This window comes from Hypanus sabinus, chromosome 12 (genome assembly GCF_030144855.1).
Source record: "Hypanus sabinus isolate sHypSab1 chromosome 12, sHypSab1.hap1, whole genome shotgun sequence".
NCBI classification, from domain to species: Eukaryota; Metazoa; Chordata; class Chondrichthyes; order Myliobatiformes; family Dasyatidae; genus Hypanus; species Hypanus sabinus.
In genome coordinates, this window is record NC_082717.1 from 89938190 (window position 1) to 89965308 (window position 27119).

Below are 27119 nucleotides of genomic sequence, written 5' to 3' on the forward strand. Positions count from 1 at the left end.
AGATTATGAGAGAAAGCTGGCAGGGAACATAAAAACTCACTGTGAAAGCTCTTATAGATACGTGAAAAGAAAAAGATTGGTCAAGACAAATGTAGGTCCTTTACAGTCAGAAACAGATGAATTGATCATAGGGAACAAAGACATGGCAGACCAATTGAATAACTACTTTGGTTCTGTCTTCACTAAAGAGGACATAAATAATCTTCCGGAAATAGTAAGGGACCGAGGGTCTAGTGAGGTGGAGGAACTGAGGGAAATACATGTTAGTAGGGAAGTGGTGTTAGGTAAATTGAAGGGATTAAAGGCAGATAAATCCCCAGGGCCAGATGGTCTTCATCCCAGAGTGCTTAAGGAAGTAGCCCAAGAAATAGTGGATGCATTAGTGATAATTTTTCAAAACTCCTTAGATTCTGGATTAGTTCCTGAGGATTGGAGGGTGGCTAATGTAACACCACTTCTTAAAAAAGGAGGGGGAGAGAAACCAGGGAATTATAGACCGGTTAGTCTGACATTGGTGGTGGGGGAAAATGCTAGAGTCGGTTATCAAAGATGTGATAACAGCACATTTGGAAAGAGGTGAAATCATTGGACAAAGTCAGCATGGATATTTAGATTTTCAAAAGGCTTTTGACAAGGTCCCACACAGGAGATTAGTGTGCAAACTTAAAGCACACGGTATTGGGGGTATGGTATTGATGTGGATAGAGAATTGGTTGGCAGACAGGAAGCAAAGAGTGGGAGTAAACGAGACCTTTTCAGAATGGCAGGCAGTGACTAGTGGGGTACCGCAAGGCTCAGTGCTGGGACCCCAGTTGTTTACAATATATTAACGATTTAGACGGGGGAATTAAATGCAGCATCTCCAAGTTTGTGGATGACACGAAGCTGGGCGGCGGGGTTAGCTGTGAGGAAGATGCTAAGAGGATGCAGGGTGACTTGGATAGGTTATGTGAGTGGGCAAATTCATGGCAGATGCAATTTAATATGTATAAATGTGAGGTTATCCACTTTAGTTGCAAGAACAGGAAAACAGGTTATTATCTGAACGGTGGCCAATTAGGAAAAGGGGAAATGCAAAGAGACCTGGGTGTCATTGTACACCAGTCATTGAAGGTGGGCATGCAGGTACAGCAGGCGGTGAAAAAGGCAAATGGTATGTTGGCATTCATAGCAAAAGGATTTGAGTACAGGAGCAGGGAGGTTCTACTGCAGTTGTACAAGGCCTTGGTGAGACCTCACCTAGAATATTGTGTGCAGTTTTGGTCCCCTAATCTGAGGAAAGACATTCTAGCCATAGAGGGAGTACAGAGAAGGTTCACCAGATTGATTCCCGGGATGGCAGGAATTTCATATGAAGAAAGACTGGATCGACTAGGCTTATACTCACTGGAATTTAGAAGATTGAGGGAGGATCTTATTGAAACGTATAAAATTCTAAAGGGATTGGACAGGCTAGATGCAGGAAGATTGTTTCCAATGTTCAGGAAGTCCAGAACAAGGGGTCACAGTTTAAGGATAAAGGGGAAGCCTTTTAGGACCATGATGAGGAAAAACTTCTTCACACAGAGAGTGGTGAATCTGTGGAATTCTCTGCCGCAGGAAACAGTTGAGGCCGGTTCATTGGCTATATTTAAGAGGAAGTTAGATATGACCCTTGTGGCTAAAGGGATCAGGGGGTATGGAGAGAAAGCAGGTACAGGGTTCTGAGTTGGATGATCAGCCATGATCATACTGAATGGCGGTGCAGGCTCGAAGGGCCGAATGGCCTACTCCTGCACCTATTTTCTATGTTTCTATGTTTCAAAAATGTTAAACAGCATGGGTGAAAGGAGGCAGCCATGTTGGACTCCAACTAATGTATGGAACCACTCTCCAACTGTGCCTTGAATGAGTACCGCACTGCTTGCTTTGGTGGAGAGCTGCTTGATGGTTTCGATCAGCTTCTGGCTCGTGTTGTTTCTCTTCATTGTGGCCCAGTGCATCATGCCACACCCTATTGAATGCCTTGAAGTCTGTGAACATATGGAAGATGTCCTGTTGATGTTGGTTGTATTTCTCGCACAGTTCTCAGAGATTGAATTATCTGTTCTGTTGTACTACTTCCACTTTTGAATCCAGCTTGCCTTTTTGATGATTGTTTCTTCTGCCTGTGGTTTCTGTTTCTGACTGTGCAGTGTGTTGTAAATGTGCATGGAATGTTGGCCCAGATATTGGGTTTGAAGTGGAAAGACCATGGTGCAGATTCTGTCAGTTGGGCTACTGCTGGTCCTGAAGTTTTGCTGGGTCACAGTGCTTCATAAATGGGGACCATTAAAAATTGTTGCCCATCCTTCCCTGGAGGGAGTGGTGCTGAGTTGTCTTCTTGAATAGCTGCAGTTGGTTTTCCTGTAAAAAAAACTTTTGTATTATGCTGTTGGGCAAGGAGCTTCAGGGTTTGGAAGGATTGGTAGGATAGTCGTCCCCGAAGCTGTATATACATTTGCCATAGGTAGATTGGCTACAATGTCTGTTCACTCAGTACGCATGGCAGACCCAATATGGCAGTTTGATCCTTAAGGACCCTTGGCTGGTTCTTTGTTGCTGCTGCTGAAGTCACTCTTGGTGATAGACATTCAGGTTTCCCTTCTCAGAGAAAGTTCTATATTCTGGCTTCCTCCTGGAGTATTTCTCAACATGGAGGAATACAATTCATCAGCTGAGGGAAGATGGGAGATGATAATCTTGAGGAGGAGACGAAGTTTCCTTACCTGAATTTGACCTGATGCCTGAAACCTCATTGAATTGAATTGACTTTATTTCTTGCATCCTTCACATACATAATTAAAAATCTTTACGTTACGTCTCCATCTAAATGTGCAGTGTGCAATTTGTAATAAATAGTATGTACAACAGGACAGTCAATATAGCATAGAAATACAATTGTATCAGTGTGAGTTAATCAGTCTGATGGGCTGGTGGAAGAAACTGTCCAGGAGCCTGTTGGTCCTCGCTTTATGCCGCGGTACCTTTTCCCACATGGTAGCAGGGCCACAGTTTGTGGTTGGGGTGACTCGGGTCCTCAATGATCCTTCAGGCCCTTTTTACACACCTGTTTCTGTAAATGTCTTGAATAGTGGGAAGTTCACATCTACAGATGTGCTGGGCTGTGCACACCACTCTCTGCAGAGTCTTGTGATTGAGGGATGTACAATTCCCGTACCAGGCAGTGATGCAGCCAGTCAGGATTCTGTCAATGGTGCCCCTGTAGAAAGTTCTTAGGATTTGGAGGCTCATTCCAAACTTACTCAATCGTGTGAGGTGAAAGAGGTGCTGTTGTAATTTTTTTCACCACACAGCCAGTATGTACAGACCACGTGAGATTCTCGGTGACGTGTAGGTCGAGGAACTAAAAACCGTTCACCCTCTCAACCCCAGATCCATTGGTGTCAATGGAGGTTAGCCATTTCTCCAGTAATCTGCAACTAGCTCCTTTGTTTTTGCAACATTGAGGGAGAGATTATTTTCTTGACACCACTGTGAAAGGGTGATGACTTCTTCCCTGCAGGCTGCCTCATGATTATTTGAGATTAGGCCAATCAGTGTAGTATCATCAGCAAATTTAATTAGCAGATTGGAGTTGTGGGTGGTGACACAGTCATGGGTATACAGAGAGTAAAGGATGGGGCTTGGGACACAATCCTGAGGGGTTCCTGTGTTGAGAGACAGAGTGAGGAAGCCCACTCTTTACACCTGCTGGCGATCTGACAGGAAGTCCAGGATCTAGCTGCACAAGATCTGGAATTAATGTTCAAAGTTTTCAGGGCTACTCCTTCCAGTCTTAACACCAGTTCCCAATCTCTGGTGTGTCTGGAAATAAAGGGGGCCTTTACTAGTTAGCTGCTGGTGACTACTAGTGGTGTTCTACATGGGTTGGTTTGGGGCCGGCTTCTTTTCATGCTAAATGTCAATGATCTGGGTGACAGTAGGAAAGGAAAGCAAATCCAATGCTAGCATTTATTTTGAGAGGCCTAGATCACAAAATCAAGGATGTAATGCTGAAGCTTTAAAGGTATTGGTCAGACCAGATTTAGAATATTTATCCCCTCTTTGGATCAGTAGAAATGAAGGCATGAATGAGCACCTGACTTTAAATAACATGTTTTCTTTTTCTGTGTGTCTTGCTAGCTTACTGATTCTACATTCAGCTTTGAAATCAAGCACGTAATTCTGCTATTTGTAGAGCTGGACAATTTTGTTAACATTACCATCATTTCTTTGTGACTGGAGGTGCTAGTCACTGTCCACATTCTAAACCTAAAAATAGAATTTGCAGCTTGAATTGGCTTTTAGCAGGGAAACAATGTGCTGCTTTTTTCTTAAACTAATTTAAATCTTTTTTGTATTATTTATTTCTTTAGCTCTATTCCTCGATGTCTGTTTCTATACCTTTTTCCCTTGCCATCCCAAAAAACATAGTAAGTTTGGGTCCTTGAGGTTCCTGCTGTGAAACAATACATCTTCCAAGCCAGCTGTAGCTAACATGTCAGTCTCCAAATTGATGGTATCAACATCGATTTCTCTAACTTCTGGGTCCCACAGCACAGCCTTCTCTACTACTTTGCGAAGCCAAGTGCAGGTTGGAGGAGCAACACATCATATTCCATCTTGGTGGTTTCCAACCTGGCAGCATCAACATCGATTTCTTTAACTTGCAAAAAACAGTTCTGTCCTGGTTTGCAAAAAACAGCCTTCCTGGTTTCCCCCCCATTTCCCTTTTCCCTCTTGCCCCTTTACCCCTTCTTTTCCCCTCCCCATCCTAACAATTTGCCCATCACCTGCTTCTTCTTCCCTCCTGTTCTCAACCTCTCTTCCTTAATTACATGGTCTACTGTCCTCTCCTATATTCTTCCTTATTCCAGTCTCTTTGCCACTTCCGCCTATCATCTCCAAGCTTCTCACATCTTTCCATTTATTTGACCCTCACCCACTTCCCTACCTTGCCCCCCTCCTGGATTCACCCATGATCGGTCAGCTCCGTTCCTCCCCCACCCTTTTATTCTGGCTGCTGCCCTCTTTCTTTCCAGTCCTGATGAAGGGCCTCATCCTGAAGCATCAACTGTTCGTTTCCCTCCATCGGTGCTGCTTGAGCTGCTGAGTTCCTTCAGCATTTTGTGTTTGTTGCTCTGGATTTCCAGCACCTGCAGTTTTCCTTGTGTTCACTTGTGAATTATGCTTGTACTGCTTTTGAGGTATGTTTTTGAAATCTTAACCCTTTGATTCTATCTGGTTAGGTGTTATATCATGGCCTAGTATAAGGTGGTTAGTGTTGCATTGAGGTGGAAGATGAGGCTTAGTATCGGAAGCTGGGAAAAGGGAATTCAGATTTGTTTATTTATCACATGTACATCAGAACACCTAGTAATTTCTAAGGTAGGGACATGTTCAGCACAACTTTGTGAGCCGAAGGGCCTGTATTGTGCTGTAGGTGTTCTATGTTCTATGAAACATATTGTGTATTTTGCATTAACAAGCAACATAACCTAAGGATGTGCTGGGGGTAGCACGCAAGTGTCACCGCACATTCGGGACAACGTAGATTGCCCACAATGTGAACAACACAGAACACAACAAGCAAATAAAACAGCAGCAGCAAAACAAGCTCCTTTCCTCCCTGTCCCCTCTCTCCCACCCATTCTCACACACAGACAACCGTCAAACTCCAGGACAGATTTCTGATTTTCAGGCTTTGGCTTCTGTTCGACCTTTGGGCTCTGCTCTTCGGCATTGACCCCTGGTCTAGTCTGTGGTGGGACCCCGAACTCCAGGCTCTTGTGCCTCCTTCTCACAAGTACAGATAGAACATCCATGGGGTCCTTCATCACCTGTCTATGTTGCTGGCCTTTACATGTGGAGCGGAGGCCTGGACTGTAAATGGCCTTCGTCACCCCTCCATGTTGCAGGACTTCAGGCGTAGGGTGGGGGCTGGACCTCCAACTCTTCCACTTCCCTATCACTAAACCTTTATCTGGCCTCTGACTGTCCTCTCTTTTCCCAATACCAAACCTACAAACTTTAAAAAAAACAACCAAGTCTGAGCTGTAATCTTGGAGTTGGAGCTTCAAAGGTAAGAATATTGGGCAAGGATCCTACTCCTTAATGGCCTTTCTCAGATGTGGAATTTGACTATAGAGGGAATGAGTTGGATTCAGTTCACTTCACACACTAATGTTACAATAGGTACACCTTGGGGCTTGCCTTCTTTTGTCTGTTGCCTGTGTAGTGACTGATTGTAGATCAAATCTGTGGCGTTATGATACCTAAATATATGTGTGGCTCGGTTATTTAATAAGCACATACCTGAAGGTGCTATGCCTTTTGGCTTGAGCAGTTTTTTGATGGCTCCTGTTGTGTTTTCTGTTCATTTGGATAATTTACCTTTCAAGCATAATGTGCTTGACAATCAGATTAATTATATAACTATATAAACCTGTGAATTCACATTCATTTTCTTGATCAGTATATTCATGTCCCCTCTGTAAGTTGAAGATATTGAAACTTTCTAATTCAAGGTTCCTTTCCTTTGCCATCCTGTACTTTTTGTCAGGATTTACTTCCTGCTCCCCTTCTGTTTATAGAGCAAACATGGGAATTCTAATGCATTTGGAATTTATGGCATGCAGCATTCATGGAGTCAGTGACTTGGGCTATAGTTTTGTGTGACAGTATGCTTATTGCTATCTTATGTGTCTTGTGTTATGTATGACTGTTGGTACTGTGTTTTGCACCTTTGCCCCAAAGAAATGCTGCTTCATTTGGCTGTATTCATGTATGGTTAAATGACAATTAAATTTGAACAATTCAAAACAAGCTTTCAAATGTCTGAAATAGTTGGGACACATTTTAAAAGTAGGAAATCTTCAATATTTTTCCCCCAGAGTTGTGCAAATAATATGGGTGCTTAGAATGGATAATTTGGTGATATCTATTTTGGGAGTTCCCAACCTTTTTTATGCCATGGACCCCTAACATTAAGGTTGGGAATCCCTGCTCTATATAATTAAAGTGTACATTTTGTTCAAAGCATGCTCCCTTTCATATGATAGCAAGATGACTCTTATAAAATGTACATTCATATATTTTAGCTTCAATTTAGACCATAAGACATAGCAGCATTAGGCCATTTGGCCTGTCGAGTCTGCTGTGCCGTTTCATCATGGCTGATTAATTATCCCTCTCAACCCCATTCTCCTGCCTCTGCCTGTAACCTTTGAAATTGTTTGCTCCAGTGAAGTGTGACTTTGCTGCTTTCTAGCTTTCTTTTCCTAAGGGCAGAAGGAGAGGGGGAATCAAGTGACTTGGGCATGAGGTTAAGGATAATTCAGCCTGGTTTTGCTCTTAAATTGACAGCAACATTTCTGACTTTAATTTTATACCTTGAAAGGTACTGTGATTTATAGATTTCCTTCACCATAGGCTGATCTCTATTGAAGTTTTTGCTACCAGAATCAAGGGAAAGTGGTTGAATTAATGGGAATGAAAGACATTTTTGAGTTTGTTGCTGTCAAAAAAATCCTGAAGTATTTAGTGATGTTGCACATGATTTAAATGAATTTCTAATTACAGATTAAGCCATAATTACTGGTAGTTTTGGAGTGGTATCTGCAGATTGGAGTGTAATAACAAGTGACCCTGCTATTTACGAAGGAAGTGAGAGAGAAAAGAAGGAAGGGGGCAAAAGCTACTAATCCATTAAAGGGGAAAATGCTGGATTCAATAATAGTGTAACAAAGAGCACCCTCTAAAGAATAAAAGGATTGAGTGAACAAAGCAAAGATTTACAAATGGAAAGGCTTGTGTTTGGGTAATCTTTTGGATTTCTTTAAGAGAACATGATTTTTAACAATAATTAAACAAACCTAGTGATGAGGTACATTTAAATTTTCAGATGGCTTTGAAGAAGATCAATTTAAGAGGATGGTCAGCAAGATCAGAGCATAGTCATAGAGCACTACACCATCAAAACAGCCCCTTCAGTCCAACTGGACTGTACCAACTTGTTTTTCTGCATAATCCCATCTATCTGCATCCAGATCACAGCCCTCCTCACCTACCCAGACTTATCTTAATTGTTGCAATTGAACCCTCTTCTACCAGTTCTGCTGGCAACTCGTTCCACACTTGCATCTCTAAGTGAAGAAATTCCCCCCTAGGTTCCTTCTAATATTTCACTTTCCACCCTTAGCCTATGACCTTTAGTTCTAGTCTCACCCTCAGGAAAAAAAACGTATTTGAATTAACCCTGTCTGTACCCCTCAGAATTTTTTATATCAAATCTCCCCTCATTTTCCAACACTCCAGGGAATAAAGTCTGAACCTAACCTATTCAACGTTTCCCTATCGCTCAAATCTCAGCAACATCCTTGAAAATTTTCTCAGGACTTGTAAATTTTGCTATTGGTAGGTGACCAGAACTGCACAATATACTCCAAACTAGGCTTCTGATTACTATCATCAGGGAGAATGTACAGGAGTCTGAAGATGAATACTCAACATTACTCTGTCATTTGCCCTATCTCATCCTCTGTGAACCAGTATTGTACCCTCTCGTATTGGGACCTCTAACACATCTGACAAACTCTATCCCATCCAGTCCTTTTATAGTCTGAATCCTAGTCAATATGCAACAAGTTACAATCATCTACTATCAGAACCTTACCTTTCTTGCAGTTCTCTGCTACCTCTACACATTTTCTCCTCTAAATCCCACAGATTATTGGGAGGTCTGTAGTAAAATCGCATTAACATGGTCATCCCTTTTCTTATTCCTCAGTTGCATCCATATTGCCTCAGTACATGAGCCCTCCAGCCTCTTCTCTGAGCACTGCCATGACATTCCCCCACTGAGTAATGCCACCCCTCCCCCTCTAAGATCTCCCCTCTATCATGTCTAAAACAACAGAACCCCTGGACATTGAACTATGCACACACAAATGTTGCAGGCACTCAGCAGGTCAGGCAGCATCTCTGGAGAGGAATAAGCAGTTGGTGTTTCAGGCTGAGGTCCTTCATCAGGACTGGAAAGGAAGGGGAGTGGCATAAGGTGGGGCGAGGGGAAGGAATACATGCTGACAGCTGATAGGTGCAACCAGGTTGGGGAGGGGGGAAGGAGGCGAGACGCTGGAAGATGATAGGTAGAAAAGGCAAAGGGCTGAATAAGGAGGAGCCTGACAGGACTGAAGAATGGATCATAGGAGAAAGGGATGGCGGGCAAGCACCAGAGGGAGGTGACGGGCAGGTGAAGGAAAGGGAATGGGTAAGCGGGGAACTAGAAGGAGAAATGGAGATTGAGCTGCCAGACCTACCCTCCCAATGACTAAGTCTCACTAAAGTCTATAATATCATAATTCCATGTGCTTATCCATGCTCCAAGTTTACTTGCATTACTTGCGATACTTCACTGAAGTCTATGCAGCTCTGAACATTAGTCCCTCCATGCTCAGCCTTTTGGATTCTGTCTTTTCATTTAGAGTTAACACATGCTATCCCTACAGCCCCTCCACTTGCTGATCTGCCACTCTAGAAGGTCACCCACTGACCTGCATCTTGCAACTTAGGAGTAACTGCCTGTCTGAAACTTCTCTGTCTCCTAAATGCTCGAACTCTGATTCCCTAGCACAGTCAGTAAGGAGTTGCAGCCAGATGCACTTCTTGCAGGTGTAGTTATCAGAGCAAGGATGCTGGAGGACTTCCTGTCTTCCCAAATCCCACAAGAGGAGTATTCCAGTCATTCCCATTACTCTAATTGCAGTACAGGAGAAAGGAAGAGAAACTTAACAGAACCTCTGCCTCTAATTGCCAAAACCCCCTGAGCCAATGCCTCAGCGCTGAACTTTAACCCTGATCACTTCAACAATACCGCTCTGCTTGAACCTAACTTCCTTTTATTGGCCCGTAGCAATTCAAGGATAATCTGTCAGCTTTATTCACCATATATATTTACTTATAGGTATTAGGAATTTGCTCTGGTGTGTTGGTCAGGGTGGAACATGCAACAAAATGCAGCCGGGGCAGAGTTTCAAGATGGCGACATAGACATCTGCCTTTTAGGCGCTCTTCATTTTTTAAACTATAATCACCCTTTAATCAAATTTTTTCGTACTTAATTACATGGGTTGATACTTACGATTTACTTCTTTTCTAAAATAATACTTGATTTAATCTTTTCAAACTTAAAATGTCTGCACCTAAGAAATCATCTAAAGAGCCTCTATCTCTTGAGGCAATTTCTAATCTTCTGGGTACTAAACTTGCAAGTTTGGAAAATAAGCTTACTGCGAAAATGTCTCAATTTGAAGAAGTTGTTAGATCGCTTGATACCAAGCTTCAATCGCAGGCAGCAGATATTGAACAGCATGAAGAAAAGTTTGCGGCTCTTGAAAAGTTAATTTGTGTTGGCATTACTGTCGACTGCTAAAACAGTAGAGCATTATAAGTTTAAAATCACCGATCTTGAAAACCGATCTCGCAGACAGAATTTGCGAATCATCGGGCTTCCCGAAAAAGTTGAGTCTGGTGACTTAACTGAATTTTTCTCTAACTTATTATGGGAAGTTTTTGGCGCTGAAGCTTTGCAGGCTAAACCTACTATTGATCGTGCCCACAGAGTTTCGAGATTTTCGGTCTCGAGAGGCAAGCCACGAGCTGTGATTGTTCACCTCCACTATCCTCGGGAGAAAGAGCTTTTAATCCGATTAGCTCGTCAGAAAGGTATGATTTCTCACAGAAACAATAAGTTTCGTATTGTTGAAGATTATTCATTTGAAGTGATGAAAGCGAGAATCGCTTTTAAACCAGTGATGGCAGAAATTCATTCGATTGGATTTAAACAAGCTTTAAGATACCCAGCGAATCTCAGAATTACGTTGAGTGATGACAGTCAGCGCTTCTTTAATACTCCGGAAGATGCGAAGAAATTCGTTGAAGAATATCAGTCTTCTAGTATAAGTTGAACTATGTGTTATGTTGAAGAATTTTTGGAGAGAAGATGTCATTTCGTTTTGGGCTTTAACTTATGAAGCTGCGTTATAGCTTGTTACTTTGGTCTGTAGACCTGGTTTTTTTTATTATCATGGTTTATAGATGCTCTTTTAATTTTACCATAATGTTTTTTTTTCTTAATTTTTTTCTCTGAGTTGGATATACACGTTTATATTTTGTAATAATGATTTATTTTTTAAGATGTTGTTTCTTCTTCCCATAAGACTTTGCTTTCCGTAAGCATTTATTTGTTTGCTTGTACTTGAAAATGGGACGAATGTTTTGGATTTTTGGACCTTTTTTTATATTGTAGTGATTATTGAATCCTTTTTTAATCCTATTTTGATGACCTTTTTTAAAAATTTTTTTTAATAGATTGGTGAATTTACATTTATATTTTGTAATATGGTTTTTTCAAAATGTCGTTTCTTCTTCCCATAAGTCTTTGCTTTAGAAACGTCATTTTTTTTTTGTATTTGAATATGGAATCTTTTTTTTTAAAGGCATATTACACTGTTTCAAACTTTAACGTCTATCCTTTTTTATTAATGATCTTTTGCTTTATTATATTACTTTTTTTTCATTTTGATTGATATATATTCTTTTTTTTTGTAACCCTGTATTTAAATCTGGGTGTTATATAGTCTCTTTTTATCTTTTCATGGAGTTGCCATCTTGAAATGGGGGTAATATTAGTATTAGTTTGTGCGCCTGCCGCTTGGCTTTTTTTCGAGGGGTTGGGGGAGGGGGTAGGGATCTTTTCACGCTTTTGCTTTTTATTTTTTTGCTTTTAGTTTATGGGCCGACTTTAAATTATTAATATTGTTGAGGTGTCATGTTCTCCGGTTGCTCCTGAATCTTTTTTCCTTCTTCCTGAATTATGGGTTATGTGTCTTTTTAACCTTTTATGATATATACAATTAATATTGGCATGATGGATAAGTCTATTAATTTTATCTCTTGGAATACTAATGGTTTAAATCATCCGATTAAACGTAAAAAAATATTTAAAGTATTCCATAGACTAAATGCTAATATTATCTTTGCACAGGAGACCCATATTAGGAGGGAGGATAATCAACGCTTTTTTAGGCTCTGGAAGTGTCAACAATTTCACTCGAATTGTACCGCCAAAATTAGGGGTGTGTCTATTTTTATAGACCCCTCAATCTCGTTTACACATCATGAAATTATTTCTGACCAGATTTTCGTTGATTACTGGTTCACTTTTTAATCGAAAAGTGGCTCTAGTTAATATTTATGCTCCAAACTTTGACTGCCCTGAATTTTTTAAACGTTTATTTACTTCCCTTCCTAATCTAAATGAATATGTGTTGATAATGGGTGGAGATTTCAATTGTTGTTTGAATCCTTTGATGGATAGATTTAAACCTATTCGAATTCTTCCGAATAGATCAGCCTTACTTATTAATTCCTTTATGGTTGATTCGGGAATTACTGAAATATGGCGGTTTTTGAACCCTAAAGATAAAGAATTTTCGTTTTTTTCACATGTATATCATAGTTATTCTAGAATTGATTATTTCCTTATTGATCATTGTTTATTAACAGATGTTACTGATTGTAAATACGATTCTATTGCCATTTTGGATCATGCACCTTTGAAGTTATCTATCAAGATTTCGGACTCTTCCATTAATACTGGATCTTGGAGCCTCAACGCTACTTTGCTTCAAGATCCAGAATTTATCACCTTCATAAAACAGCAAATTGACTTGTTTTTTTCAACAAACTATACCGAAGAGATTGACAGAGGAATAATTTGGGACTCTTTTAAGGCTTTTATCCGTGGACAAATTATCTCATGTTCCGTTGGTAAAAGAAAACAAAGATATTTAGATATAGCTTTATTGGTGGATAAAATTAAAGAAATTGATAAGATTTACTCCGTGACTCCTACCAAAGAACTTTATAAGAAGAGAGTTGAGCTTCAAATGGAACATAGCTTATTATTATCTTCTTCAATTGAGAATCAATTAATTAAGACTAGGGCTCAATTTTATATTCATAGTGATCGAACTGGTAAATTGTTAGCTAACCAATTAAAATCTATTTCGACTAAGTGACAAATTATTAAAATTCGTAAACAAGACGGTAATCTAACTACTGATCATAAAGAAATTAATAATACTTTCCAAGATTTTTATAAATCTATATCAATCAAAATTTGATGGTGATCTGTCCATGATGGATAATTTTTTTAACAATTTGAATATTCCCAAACTGACAGATGAAGATCGAAGTTTGTTCGATGCTCCTATTTCTATGGCCGAAGTAGGAGAGGCTATCTCATCAATGAATTCAGGGAAAGCTCCTGGTCCTGATGGTTATATTATAGAATTTTTTAAAAACTTTTTCTTCTTTGCTTTCCCCTTGGTTATGTGAAATCTTTAATGATGCATTTACTAAGAAGAGATTACCCCAGTCTTTTTATGAAGCTACTATCTCTCTAATTCTTAAAAAAGATAAGGATCCTACTTTATGTGCATCTTATCGCCCTATATCGCTATTAAATGTAGACTCTAAGATTCTTACAAAAACTTTAGCTATTAGGTTAGAAAAGGTACAATCGCAGATTATTTCAGAAGATCAAACTGGTTTTATTAGGAATCGGTATTTCTTTTTTAATGTTAGAAAATTGATTAATATAATTTATACTTCTTCACCCACAACCTCAGAATGTGTTATTTCATTAGATGCTGAAAAAGCTTTTGATAGAGTTGAATGGACATACTTATTTAATGCCTTGAAAAATTTTAATTTTAGTTCTAATTTTATATCATGGATTAAATTAATATATTATAAACCTGTTGCTTCTGTTCTTACAAATAATTACAGATCCTCCTTTTTTCAATTATCTCGTGGTACGAGACAAGGTTGTCCCTTAAGTCCTTTATTATTTAATATCGCATTAGAACCTCTAGCCATTGCTATTTGTGAATCTCCTAATATTTTTGGTATTACCCGTAATGAGAAGTTATACAAGTTATCACTTTATGCTGATGACTTCTTGTTATATATTTCTGATCCTGATAGGTCTATTCCTGCTATTCTATCCTTGTTGGTTCAATTTGGTAGTTTTTCTGGTTATAAACTAAACTTGGATAAGAGTGAATTATTCCCTTTAAATGCGCAAACTTTATTGAATGACAGGACACCATTTAAAGTTGTTACTGATAACTTTATTTATTTAGGTATAAAAATTACCAAGAAATATAAAGATTTATTCAGATTGAATTTTTTACCTATGCTTCATCAAATTCAACAACTTACTACTAGATGGTCTCCCTTATCCTTATCATTAGTTGGTCGGATTAATGCTATTAAAATGATGATTTTACCGAAATTTTTATACTTATTTCAAGCCTTACCAATTTTTATTCCTAAATCTTTTTTTGATAACGTTGATTCAAAAATTTCCTCATTTGTGTGGCAAAATAAAAACCCCAGGTTAAGTAAAAGACAGTTACAGAAATCTAAAAAAGATGGTGGTTTAGCTTTACCTAACCTTAGATTTTACTATTGGGCGAATAATATTCGAAACTTAATATATTGGAAACTAGATTTGGATTCACCATTGTGCCCACAGTGGGTAAATTTAGAATGTAATGATGCACAAGGATATTCTTTATTCTCCGTTCTTGGTTCTTCTCTTCCTGCTGATTTAGTTAAACTCAATAAACAGATATCCAACCCTATTGTCAAACACACATTACGAATTTGGTTTCAATTTCGTAAGTTTTTTACTCTGAAAAACTTTGTTCTTGATAGCCCTATTTTACTTAACTTCTTTTTTAAACCTTCTTTAACAGATCTAGCTTTTAGCATATGGAAAAGGAAAGGTATAATATGTTTTCGTGATCTTTTTTCTGAAGGTAGTTTGATGTCTTTTGACCAACTTTCCAACAAATTTAAGTTACCTAAATCTAATTTTTTTAGATATTTACAAATCAGAAATTTTTTATATAAAGTTCTACCATCCTTTCCCAATTCAACTTTGATAGATTTTTCAGATATGATTTTTACTTTGAATCCTTGTCAGAAGGGATTAGTGGCTCTTATTTATAATATGATTATGAAGATACAACCAGAAATATCAGGTAGAATTAAACAAGAGTGGGAAAAAGAACTTCAATATAATATATCAACAGAAAAATGGGAAAAAATTCTACAAATGGTTAATTCTTCTTCTATATGTGCTAAACATGCTTTAATACAATTTAAGGTCGTACATAGAGCTCATGTCTAAAGATAAGCTTGCTCGATTCTATTCTCATATTAACCCTCAATGTGACAGATGTCATTCAGATGTGGCCTCATTGACCCACATGTTTTGGTCATGTCCCACTTTACATAACTATTGGAAGGACATATTTGCTACCATTTCCTCAATTTGGAATATTGATTTACAACCTCATTTTATAACTGCAATTTTTGGTATACCAAATGAGGATGGTAGTCGACTTTCCCCTTCAATTAGACGAATGATCGCCTTTGTAACATTAATGGCCAGAAGGTCTATATTACAAAATTGGAAAGAAGTAAATCCTCCTACCATGTTTCAGTGGTTCTCTCAAACTATTTCTTGTCTGAGCTTAGAAAAAATTAGAAGTACTATTTTCGATTCATCAATTAAATTTGAAGAAACTTGGGGACCGTTCATTCGACACTTTCATATGAATTAATTTGGCCTCTTCCAGACCTTTTCTCTTTTTATTCTTGTTCTGGTATGGAGTTCCGGAGTTTTCGACACTATCATATACGTATAAACTGTTATTATTGCCCATGTTAGTTTAGGTTTATTTTTTTTTAATATACATTTTTTCTTGCATTTTTATATATATGTTTTTCTTTTGGTGACTATTCTTATTCTGTTTCATGTATAATCAATATAGGTTTGATTGATTATTGTACGATTTTTTTTGCTGATATTTTAATAAGATATTGTTATTACTATTTTAACTTCAAGTCTAGTGCATTTATAACCAATTTAATATTATGTTATGTTTTTCTTTATATATGAAATTTAATAAAAAGATTGAAAAAAATGCAGCCATGGTCAACAGTTACAAAGACTAAAGAATGATATAAACAATAAAGTTAGAGTTTAAAGCATGAACATGGATAAAGTGTGCATAAATACCTAAATACTAGCATATATTTATGATATAAACAGCATTATAAAAAGTGTTTTAAATTGTTTGCAGTGCAGTGACAAAAGGAAGTCTGGTGATGTCTGTCATAACTTTAGTTTTTGCTTGAAGCTTCCTGAGGTTGAACAGTTTCCCATCAATGCAGAATCTAATGCCAATGCCTACGTCGCTGTCTCTAAAGGCATCAGTCAGCATGGTAGAAAACAGACTAAATAGCGTTGGCACCAAGTTGTAGCCCATCATGTAATTGCAGCACCATGGTGATGAATTTCCTTGGAAGTTGCTCTTCCACAGATTCTCTCTGCTAACTATGTTGAAAGCCTTAGATCGACATAGATGTAGTAAAGTTCAGTGTTTTACTCCTGAAATTCCTCTTGCGGCAAACAGCATGTCAATTGTCCTATGCTCTTTCTGGAATCCTCACTAGCCCTCTGGTAGGAAGCCATGGTCAAGCTGTGATGTGAAACGGTTGAGAAGAAGCCTGGTGAAGATCTTGGCTGCGATAGCCAGCAAGAATCTTCCCTGATAGTTGTTGCAGGACTGTTGTTTCCCTTTCTGTTACACAGGTGGATGATAGATACGTCTTTAAATTCCTGTGAAATTGTCTCTTACTGCCACGATTTGTAAGAGCTGATGGGGCTTTTCTGTTAGCACTGCAGCATCTTCAGTGTGGGCTTCAGCTGGTATTGCGTCTGATCCAGGCGCTTTACTGCTAGAGGTGGTAAACTGCAGCCAATCACCTTTTCTGCTGACTTGACAGTTCACTGTAGTTTACATATTGTAAGAGGTTGCTGCACTGAACTGAACAGTAATGGCTGATGTGAGGATACTTTATGATGACAGTGTAGAGTTCAAATTTTACCAGCTGCTGCAAAAAGTACATCCTCTTTTTGAGCCTTAACTACCCAGTCAATTCACAGTTGCACCTCTTTTAGGCTCTTGCTATTTGGAAACTGAAAAGACACAGCTTTTTAAATCCGCCATCTTTCACTCCATGTAACAGCTCCCGCCACCTGAAACTGCATATAGAATTCAGGGTAATGAATTGCGCAGGGTTGAGGAGGGTTTGTCAGACAGAAGGCAAAGTGTGAGAATAAATTAGTCTTTCTTGGGACGACAGATTGTGATTAGTGGGATATTATAGGGATTGTTCCAGCTATCTATGTTGTATATCAACAGTTTGGCTAAAGGCACTGTGAAATCATAGTCCACAGGGAGGGGGCCATTTGGTGTCGGTCTCTGTATTGGTCTCTACCACTGGGACTCATTACTTCTACCCACCCCCCAGCCACCAGCCTAGTCAATTCTGTAGCTTTGTAAATTTTTCCACGTCGTAGATTTATCTGGTTCTTCCTGAAGACTGCAGTGGAATCTGCCTCCATGACCAATGTAGACTGTGTTACAGATAAAGAGAAAGGAATTCCCTCGTAACTTTTAATTCATTTTACCTTTATTTCATACCTGTGAGGGCTAGTGCTTAATCCCTCTGCCAAAAGGAGCAATCTCCCAATACTCACCCCTTGGCATTTTACACACTTGTGTCTGATTTTCCCCTTTGTTTTCTCTAAAGAAAACTCCGGTCCCTCAAATCTATCTTTGTAACTGCAATCCCATAATAAATCTTCTCTGGACTCCTTCGTATTCTTCATATAATGATGTGACCAGAATTGGGCCTGGTAGACCATTTGGACCAGTGTTTACAAACTTTCAGCACGAATCCTTTTGCATTTCCACTGTTGATAAAGCGCAGAATTGTGTGCCTTATTACCTTCTCAACCTGTCTTGCCATTTTCAATAACTTGGGCATTAATACACTTCCTAAAACAATATACATTATGTTGTAAACACAAAATACACTGCAGATACTGGGGAGAATGTAGGAACGGGGTACTGATTGTGGGTGATCAGCCATGATCACATTGAATGGCGGTGCTGGCTCGAAGAGCCGAATGGCCTACTCCTGCACCTATTGTCTATTGTCTGTTGTCAAAGCAATACACACAACAAGCTGGAGGAACTCAGCAGGTTGGGCAGCATTATGTTGTATTGCTTCACCTCATTTTTCTTACGAAAATACATCACCTCACATTTCCCCACGTTATACTCCATCTGCCGTATGTACTCTAGCAGCTTGTTGTAATTTATCAGTATCAAGTTTGCAGTTTACTGCCATTATTTCATATTACCCAGCTCGCTTTCTGATACAGTTAGATCGTGAACAAATAGGAAGATATAGGGAGGCTTCAAAGAGGGCAAGCACATGGCAGATGGAATATAATGTGAGAAAGCAGAAAGTGGAGTATTTTCTAAATGGTTACAAATTGGGAAAAGTTGTTTTTCAATGGGATAAGATATTCTTACACAATTTGTAAATGAAAGGACAATCTTTTGTACAATTATATGCTTTGTTGCAAAAGAAGCTGTAAATCCCTCCCCTCTGACCTGAGACCCTGTTTCAGATACTTTCAAATCTGAGTTTGGCATTTCAAAATCAAACTTTGTTTGAGAAAGGTCTTCAAGTCTAATTTAACTGGTTTGTTTAAATGTTGGTGAGTGCTGGTGTACTTGTATGTGGTTAATACAGTTGGTAATATAAACCTCTTTAAATGGGACACTGCATTACAATGGCTTTTCCACTCATTTTTGACGTAATTAACTTTATTTGTAGAAGTCACATCCTCATTTATTGTGATTGTTCTGATCTTTTTTCCTGTTCTCCCAACTCAGCTAAAATTTTTGGGAATCTTTTCACCTGCTTCTCCTCTTGCACGCCGAGCCGCACGTTTTGCTGCTCGTAATAAGGTACTTTGTTGATATCCTGCAGAGCATTCCATTAACCTCGGCTGTGTATTTGCTTACTTGAAACTTACTGCTGCCAACCTGTTGCTGCAGATATACAGCTGTTTAAAGATGACTGGTCTTATAATCAACTTATTTAATAGTCCTCCCAGGCCATGCAACAGTTACAAAATTATAATCATGCTTTTAACTAGCTTGTTTGCAGCAAAACTCAGATCTACAAGCGCTTGCACTGATAATGCTACTGCAAATTTAATACTTTGTTTAGAAAAAATGCAAGCATTCCAAACCTTATTACAAACTTAAACTAATTCTAATCCTTATATCAAGGTTTAACCAGGCCTCAAGTATAAGTTTGTAACCACTATATTCTACTAAATACATTTGAAATATGTTGCATATAGTTAATAGTGTAAAAAGACTACCAGGCTTTTACAATGTTGAAAGATTTCTGTGTGATGCATTGGAATGTTTATACTTTGGTCAAATTATTTGAGTCAGATATGAGTTTATATGGATTTGGCTAATGGAGTAAAATTCTGGCATATTTTCTTTCCATCTCAAGACTGATGTTTATTTTAAGCAATAGAACAAAATATTTTTCTATCTATGATACCACCTTGTTAAAGATTTCTGATATTGTAACTTTTAACATTTCTGAAAAGGAATATGGTGCATGGTAAAGTTTGGGTTTAGGACAATGCTGTGGTCCTTGTACTATGTCTTTTTGTTACTTTTTTTGTGAAGGTTGTAGAACTTTTTGGAAGAAGTATTGGAGTATTCTTTTGTTATTAAAAATGAAGAGCACTTGTTGGCAAATTATTTCTCTATTGGCCAGTTCAGTAGAAATGAGCTGTATCAATTATCCTTAACTTTATTAAATCAATTATTGTGTGTGAAATATGGCTACTTGTGATATTGGTATTTGAGTTAATTGTGTTTCTTAAAAAAAAGCTAAAATAATTTAATACCTACAAAGCCAAATTGTTTAATCAGACCCAAAATAGAGTAATTGAGTCATAGAACACTACAGCACAGAAACAGGCCCTTAGTCCGTCTAATCCCATTGACCTGCAACCGGATGATAGCCCTACATACCCCTCCTATCTTTGTAGCTAGCCAGATTTCTCCTAAATGTATGTGCAAAACTTTCTTTTCCATCCATCTGGACCCCAAATACATTGCTGTGAACTTAGGAGTCTGAAAAGTTTCTGCATTTATGATCTTGAGCAGTTGGAAGTTGATATTCCCAGATAGGATCAGCCCAGGAGTTTTAGTTTTCTCTTGTCCTTTTGCAATTTCTGGGACAAATAACACTCTTATTTGCTGTATCATTTGATAGCATTAATGATGTAATTGAAATATCTAAGCAAGTAGTTGTGAGTAATGGAGATTTAGATATAAAACTAATCAGCTCAAGGTTTGGATATTAAACTAATCAGCTGGAGCTCTTGAAATGTCCATTTGTATCACTAGGCTCCATACATGCAAGTGTATCTGCATTCACACAACTACAGGCAAATGTCCAAGTAATGCCGTTGTTCTGTTTTGTCAATGTAACTTTGCTTGTGATTGAATTGGAATGACTGTCTTGCTGTAAAATTGCCATGATGAAAACTGTATGAATTTTTAATAATTTAGAATCACAATAAAAATATAGAATTATAACAAATGCTTGAAGTAAAATTTGTAGCTTATTAGTTCTGGCACATTAATTTAGAGGTGATTGGAAAGCAGTTCATTATTGCTTGGATATTTATCCCCAGTTAGTAGCAGCAGATGTGCAATGTAGTTGTGTCAGTATATTGTTCTCTCTAAGACCTTAAGACAAAGGAGCAGAATTAGGCCATTCTGTCCATCAAGTACATTCTGCCATTAGATCATGGCTGATATATTTGCTATCTCAACCTCATTCTTCTGCCTTCTCCCTGTAACCTTTGACACCCTTACTAATCAAGAACTTAGCAAACTTCACTTTAAATATACCCAATGACTTGGCCTCCACAGCGGTCTGTAGCAATGAATTCTACAGATTTACCACCATCTGGCTAAAGAATTTCTCCACATCTGTATTCTAAAAGGACGTTCTTGTATTCTGAAGCTGTTCCCTCTGGTCGTAGACTTTCCTGCTATTGGAAGCATCCTCTTCATGTCCACTTTATCTAGGCTTTTTAATATTGAGTAGGTTTCAATGAGATCCCTCCCTCATTTTTCTAAACTCCAGCAAATACAGGCCCAGGTCCATCAAATGCTCCTCATATGTTAACCATTTCTTTCCTGAGATCATTCTTGTTAACCTCCTCTGGATCCTCTCCAATGCCAGTGCATCCTTTCTTAGATATGGGGTCCAGAACTGCTCACATGCTCCAAGTGTGACCTGACCAGAACTGCATCTTTGCTTTTTTATATTTTGGTCCTTTTGAAATGAATGCTAACATTGCATTCGCTTAACTTACTACTGACACAACCTGCAAGATAACCTTTAGGGAATCCTGCACTACAACTCCCAAGTTCCTTTGCACTTTCAATTTCTGGGTTTGTCCTCCGTTTAGTATGTAGTCCAGACACTTTTTATTCCTTCTACCAAATTGCATGAACAAAGAATTCCCTACACTGAATTCCATCTGCCACTTCTTCCTTTGCCCATCCTCCTAATCTGCCAAAGTCCTTCTGAAGACTCCCTTCCTCCTCAACACTACCTGCACTTCCACCTATCTTTGTACTGTCTGCAGGCTTGGCCACATCCAGATCATTTAAGGTTTAATGTGAAGGTAGCGTAACCAACCCTGTGGAATACCGCTAGTCACCTGCAATCAACCTTTATCTCAGATATTCACTAGTATTGCTAGTGGAATAAATCAGGAAGATATTTACTGTGCTTAATGCTCTTGCAAGCATGTAATTTTTTAATATAGGTTACAGGAGATGAGTTCCCAGGCATTTATCTACTAAAATATATGGTCCATAAGATTTTATTTAAAAAAAAATAAATTGTTGCACTATATATTGAATGCAGCCATTTCTTGAATGGGCTCCCCCTAAAGAATAATGGAGATGTGAGCTCAAATCAATTGTATGTTTAACAAAATAAACAAAGTGAATGTGTCATATCGATTTTCCTGCAGTTAATTGTGATGAATGCACATCAGTTGGCAAACTCAAACACTTGGGCAATGAAGTGAAACTTAATCTATTTATTTTTGCTTTGAGAGTTCATGCCAAATGTTAGCTTGTATTGAATTTGATTCTACTTCTTCCTACATTTTATATTGAACCTTAACATTTTTTTTGTATTGCATAACAACTTCCTTGAGAAAATGTGGCGTCCACTATTCGCGAAAACACAGTTTAAAGAACATTGCTGTGGTGCATGAATTGTATACAATTATGTTAATATTCTTGTATCACTATACTGCTTGCATATTTAACATTCCTTCCTCTATTATAGAAACATGGGATTGATCTAAATCTATTTGTGCAGTCATATCTAGTTCTAACTTGATGAAAATTTGTGGTATGTTAAGTCAGCGTAAAGTACCAGATTGAACTGTTCTTTTTTATACCAGTGTGACCTATTTGTAAAGAAACATGAACATTTGCTGCCTGTATTTTGAGAGAGTTCTTAATTGCTTTTATTTGTTTGATTTCTGTTCTTTTGATGAATAGCTGTTCAAACAGGGTTGATTAAAAATGCTGAAAATTTGAAAACTGCAGATGCTTCAAACCTGAAAGAGATTGTTGATGTAATTAAACATTAACATTAAAGTGATTGTGTAATTATGTACTGAGTCATTATGAATTGAAATCAATTGCAGATTGTTTGTAATGTGTATGGTGTAGTCCCAAATACACTTCAATTCAATTGCAGATCTACTTAGAACACTGGGTGTACTAAAATATTAAAATGGGCCAATTTCTTCCTTTCATTAAAAATAGCTTTTTGATAGTTGATATGTAATGGAAGGGAAGGCAGCACTTTTGATCATTCTTACTGTTTATGCTGGTCTTTTGACTCCTTTGCTTCCGGCCAATTTTGTGCGTACTACCTCGTGATATTTTGCGAGGAATGATCAGATCCACCAAATGTGTATTCACTGGAGTTTAGGCAACAGGATCTCATTAAAATGTTCAAAAAATTCAGACATAACAGCTGCAGGAAAGCTGGCGTGGGGTCCAGAATGAGAGCTCACATACTCGGGGAAATTGGGTAACGCATTTAGGAGAACCAGTGGGAAACACGTTCATTTGGAGAGTGATGAGCGTGTGGAATACTCTACCTGTGAAGGCCAAAGCACTGAATATTCTTAAGGAGCTAGATAGCTTTCTCGACACAGCATCACAGGATTCTGGGATAGAGTGGGAATAGGGCCAAAAAGCTATCAGTGCTGTTTTCTGTTCCAGTCTTTTTTTCTTTCTTTATGAAAACTTGATTACTTATGACTAATTTGTGATTAAATGACATCAGTCATCCTCCAATATCTCATTAAAGTTATCATTGTTTGCTGTAAATATCATGATTATCAGTAGTTTAAGTGGCTATGTTCAATTCAATCCTATTACTCCACACTTGTATGTGGTTTTCCAGGAAATGCTAACCATTTCCTCTTCTCCTAATCATCGCCCATTATTGATGTCACTAACTAAACAGCACAAAGTAGATAGCAACCCTTGAACTTTCTCTTTCTTGACCAATTGAACATCAACACTTCATGCATACCCTATGCATTTATTAAATTAAATTTTATTTTAATTAGAGATGTTCTCAGAATCTATTGGTTATTTTTCACATTGTTACGTTTGATATGAATTCAGTCAAGAGACAATGCAATGTTGTTAAATTATGCTGAAAGTTAAACTTGAGTGTTTTATTAGTTATTAATTGGTCAACAATTCTAATACAGCATGTTAGAGCATAGATTTATATTTCAAACACTTGCTGTGGCGTAATCAAGTGAAATGTTGAGGTCTGACAATGTGCCCTTTTCTATTTTAATTAATGAATACAAGTACATTTCTGATTAAAGCTGCTCAGTTTAACTGTAAAGGAAATATTGATATGGAAACATACTAGTTTTTCCAGACTTTTTTCATTTAAGAAGTGCCCCCAGATAAACGACTTAAATCAAAAGTAGAGTGATTAAAGAGATAACAGAGTAAACTTTTATCAGTTCTTTAGTAAATATACAAAGAATATGTGGTTGATATTAAATGTGCATTATGAATATGATCCAATGTTGGGAATCTGCATTCCACGCATGCCTCTTTTCTGAAATAACTAACTGCATGTAACTTACTGTAAAACAGATTCTAGGTTAGGTCTGCTAATCCTGTTTTGTCTAGGTACTATATGTAACATGGAGTAAAAAGGTAGCTATTTTATCAGTGGAAACAATTTATAGTGGAAAATTTAGTAATATCTTTAAAAAGAGCCCTAACTTTGTGTTCTTTTTCTCTTCAGCCTCCAATTTCGGTTCCTCATCGAATTCAGTCAACTAGCAGAAACGTGAGGGAAGAGAGGACACGGTCAGAGATTAACTGTAAGTTCTAAATCTCCTAATGGACGTTTCAGGAGAAAAGATGCATCTCGACAATTTTTTTGGAAATTTTAAAAGTTCAATTTTTTAAGTACTTTTTGTCTCTACCAATGTCCCCCAGTTCATTTGTGCTACTAGCCTCCTCTTTCCCATTCCCTTGTGCTTTGGCTGCAGTTTAATTCTTTGGTATTTTCACTGACTGCACTCTTGTGTTTTTGCAATGTATGATGGTCTGACTGTCAACTTCTTTGCAGTTGGACAAATAAAATTTGATCCACCAATGCGAAAGGAGACCGAGCCTCATCATGAACTTGTAAGTAAGGTACTTGGGTTTGGACACTGTTTAAGCAATTAGATTAATTATACATACCTGTATTCACAGATGTGATGTAATTAAGAGGTTTTTAATTCTGAATCTTAACTGATGAAAACAGCTCTACCTTTTCTGAAGTTACAGGATTCATAGCAAGTTGTGATTAAAACAGTGATAGAAATAAGACAGTATTTTTTATGCAGGTTTATTTTTAAGATTCAGTCCATTGAAGAGTTGCATTATGCATAACCTTCTGACATGTTCAAAATATCTTGTATACTAAGCTATAACTAAATATATATCTCAAACATAATGCAGAGATTAGTTCTAATAGAGTCATGTAGCAAAGAAAGAAGGCTTTTGACCCAGCTGGTCCTTGCCAACTAAAATTCCCATCTAATCTAATCGCATCTTCCAGTGTTTGGCCCATATCCCTCTAAACCTTTCCTATCCGTGTACCTTTCTGCTTAATGTAAGTGTTCCTGAGGTTAGATGGTTAAGTTTAAGGGAAATTTAATAGCAAATGATTTCCTTTTGGTTGTTTCTTGGGCTTAATATAAGTAACAGATTTTTTTGATCTTTGTCTGCTGAACAGCCCAACTGTGATGATTTTTTCGACATTTCAGAAGAGATCTACTACACAGCAAGATCTAATCTGGTATTTTTCACATTCCTGTCTGTCATTTTCAGGTGTCTGCTTCCTGTCGATCATTCTCTCTTAAACCTCATCTTTTGTGATTCTTTCATAGGTCATGCTAGGGAACATAAAACCTACTCAACAGCTATCCTGTAATTAATTTTTAATGTAAAGCTGTTTGAACTTTAATACATTGATGTTTAGAATTTGCATTTGGGAGTATCCATATACTTGCATTACCATGCTTATTTATGATTTATTTAATCTTACTATAGTCCCTGACATGAATCTCTTCTTTATTGTGTAGTATTGATGTATTACTCGATAGGAATAACCTATACAATTATATTTTAAAATGGTGCATAAATTATGTCTGCTGAAAAAAAACCTTGTTAATTTTAATGTCTTTAAAAATACTTTCTATTTATATTCAAAGGAAGATTTGTCATTTATCTAGTGTCTTTATCTTCGTGAAACCAATCCTTTGCCTGCCTGTTAAAATAAGTAATGCAAAAAAAAACACACAAATAAAAAAAGTAGTGAGGTATAGAAATTGGAGTCTTCACCTTTTGGTATCTAATGTACTCTCTGGAATGCTCTCTGTAATCACAAATTAACATAATGCAAGTTCTGTACTTTTAAGTTAATTGGAGTGCTTGTACTGATTTGAAGAGTGACTTTGCCAACAATTGAATGCTTTAAAATCAGTTGTTTTGTTTGGTGATCTTTAGTTTAGTGAGAATATAGTGCCAGACAGTACTGGACCTGTTGGACTTGTTGAACATTGGAGTGGGAATAGGGAAAAACACTAATAATTAATGAAGAGTGAGCAGTTTAGACTCAACTTGCTCATTAAGTTTCATATATCCTCCTTCCATGTTGTAGGAAATATATGGCCTATTGAGATGATATCAACTTGCAGAGCAGTATCATCAATTAAATTCCTCTACTTATTTTCCTCAGTGCATCCTCTCTCTAATGCCATTAACTCCAGCCTGTTCCTTCTGTCGTCCACTGGCACACAGTAACCATTTACAGCAGCCAACTAATCTACCAGCCAGCATATATTGGCTTATGGGTAAGGAACAGCTGGAGGAAGTAGTTACAACGAGCACATATCAACCCCCCAAAGCTCAGGATTGAACCCAGCTTTTCTTGGGACTAAAGCTAGCAAAAGCAGTTTCCTTCTGATTTTCCTTCAGTCGCAACGCAATACCAATACTTGTATTCATCTTGAAACCCATATATTTCAGGCATCCCTCAGGAATGTACATCTGATGTGAAATTGTCATTCTGGTCTTAGAGAATGGAAGTACCTGGGGTTTTAAAACAAACCTCTTCCCTTGATATTAGATTAATAAATAATTTGGGCAAAATGTCTTTAACATTGTTTTGGAAAATAAATGACTGAAGCTTCAATTGTGATAATTCATTTCTTTTTCAAAGGAAAATAATGTAAAAAAAATTTAAACATTTAATCTTCTCTGTTAACCATCTAAATACTAAATAAGCATGGTATAAGGCAAAACAAAATGTAAGTATTTCTGAGCTAAGTGGTATTGAAATGATATATTGTCCTACCAACATATTCAAGAGAAGATGCAGGTCTCATTGTTCTTACTCTTTCTGTGATGTAATGTCATGAT

At 37.6% G+C, this 27119-nt stretch overlaps 1 protein-coding gene across 4 annotated transcripts in view; it reads left to right on the plus strand.

Moving 5' to 3' along the window:
- map4k3a (mitogen-activated protein kinase kinase kinase kinase 3a) overlaps positions 1 to 27119 on the plus strand; it is a 295830-nt gene that overhangs the window by 193829 nt on the left and 74882 nt on the right. For 2 of the 4 annotated variants that reach the window (XM_059986423.1, XM_059986424.1), the window contains exons 13-15: positions 24448 to 24526; positions 24778 to 24836; positions 25432 to 25494. In XM_059986423.1, the coding sequence (XP_059842406.1) occupies positions 24448 to 24526; positions 24778 to 24836; positions 25432 to 25494 (201 nt within the window). The remainder of the gene's footprint in view (positions 1 to 24447; positions 24527 to 24777; positions 24837 to 25431; positions 25495 to 27119) is intronic. The other 2 variants (XM_059986425.1, XM_059986426.1) reach the window with 1 other exon arrangement.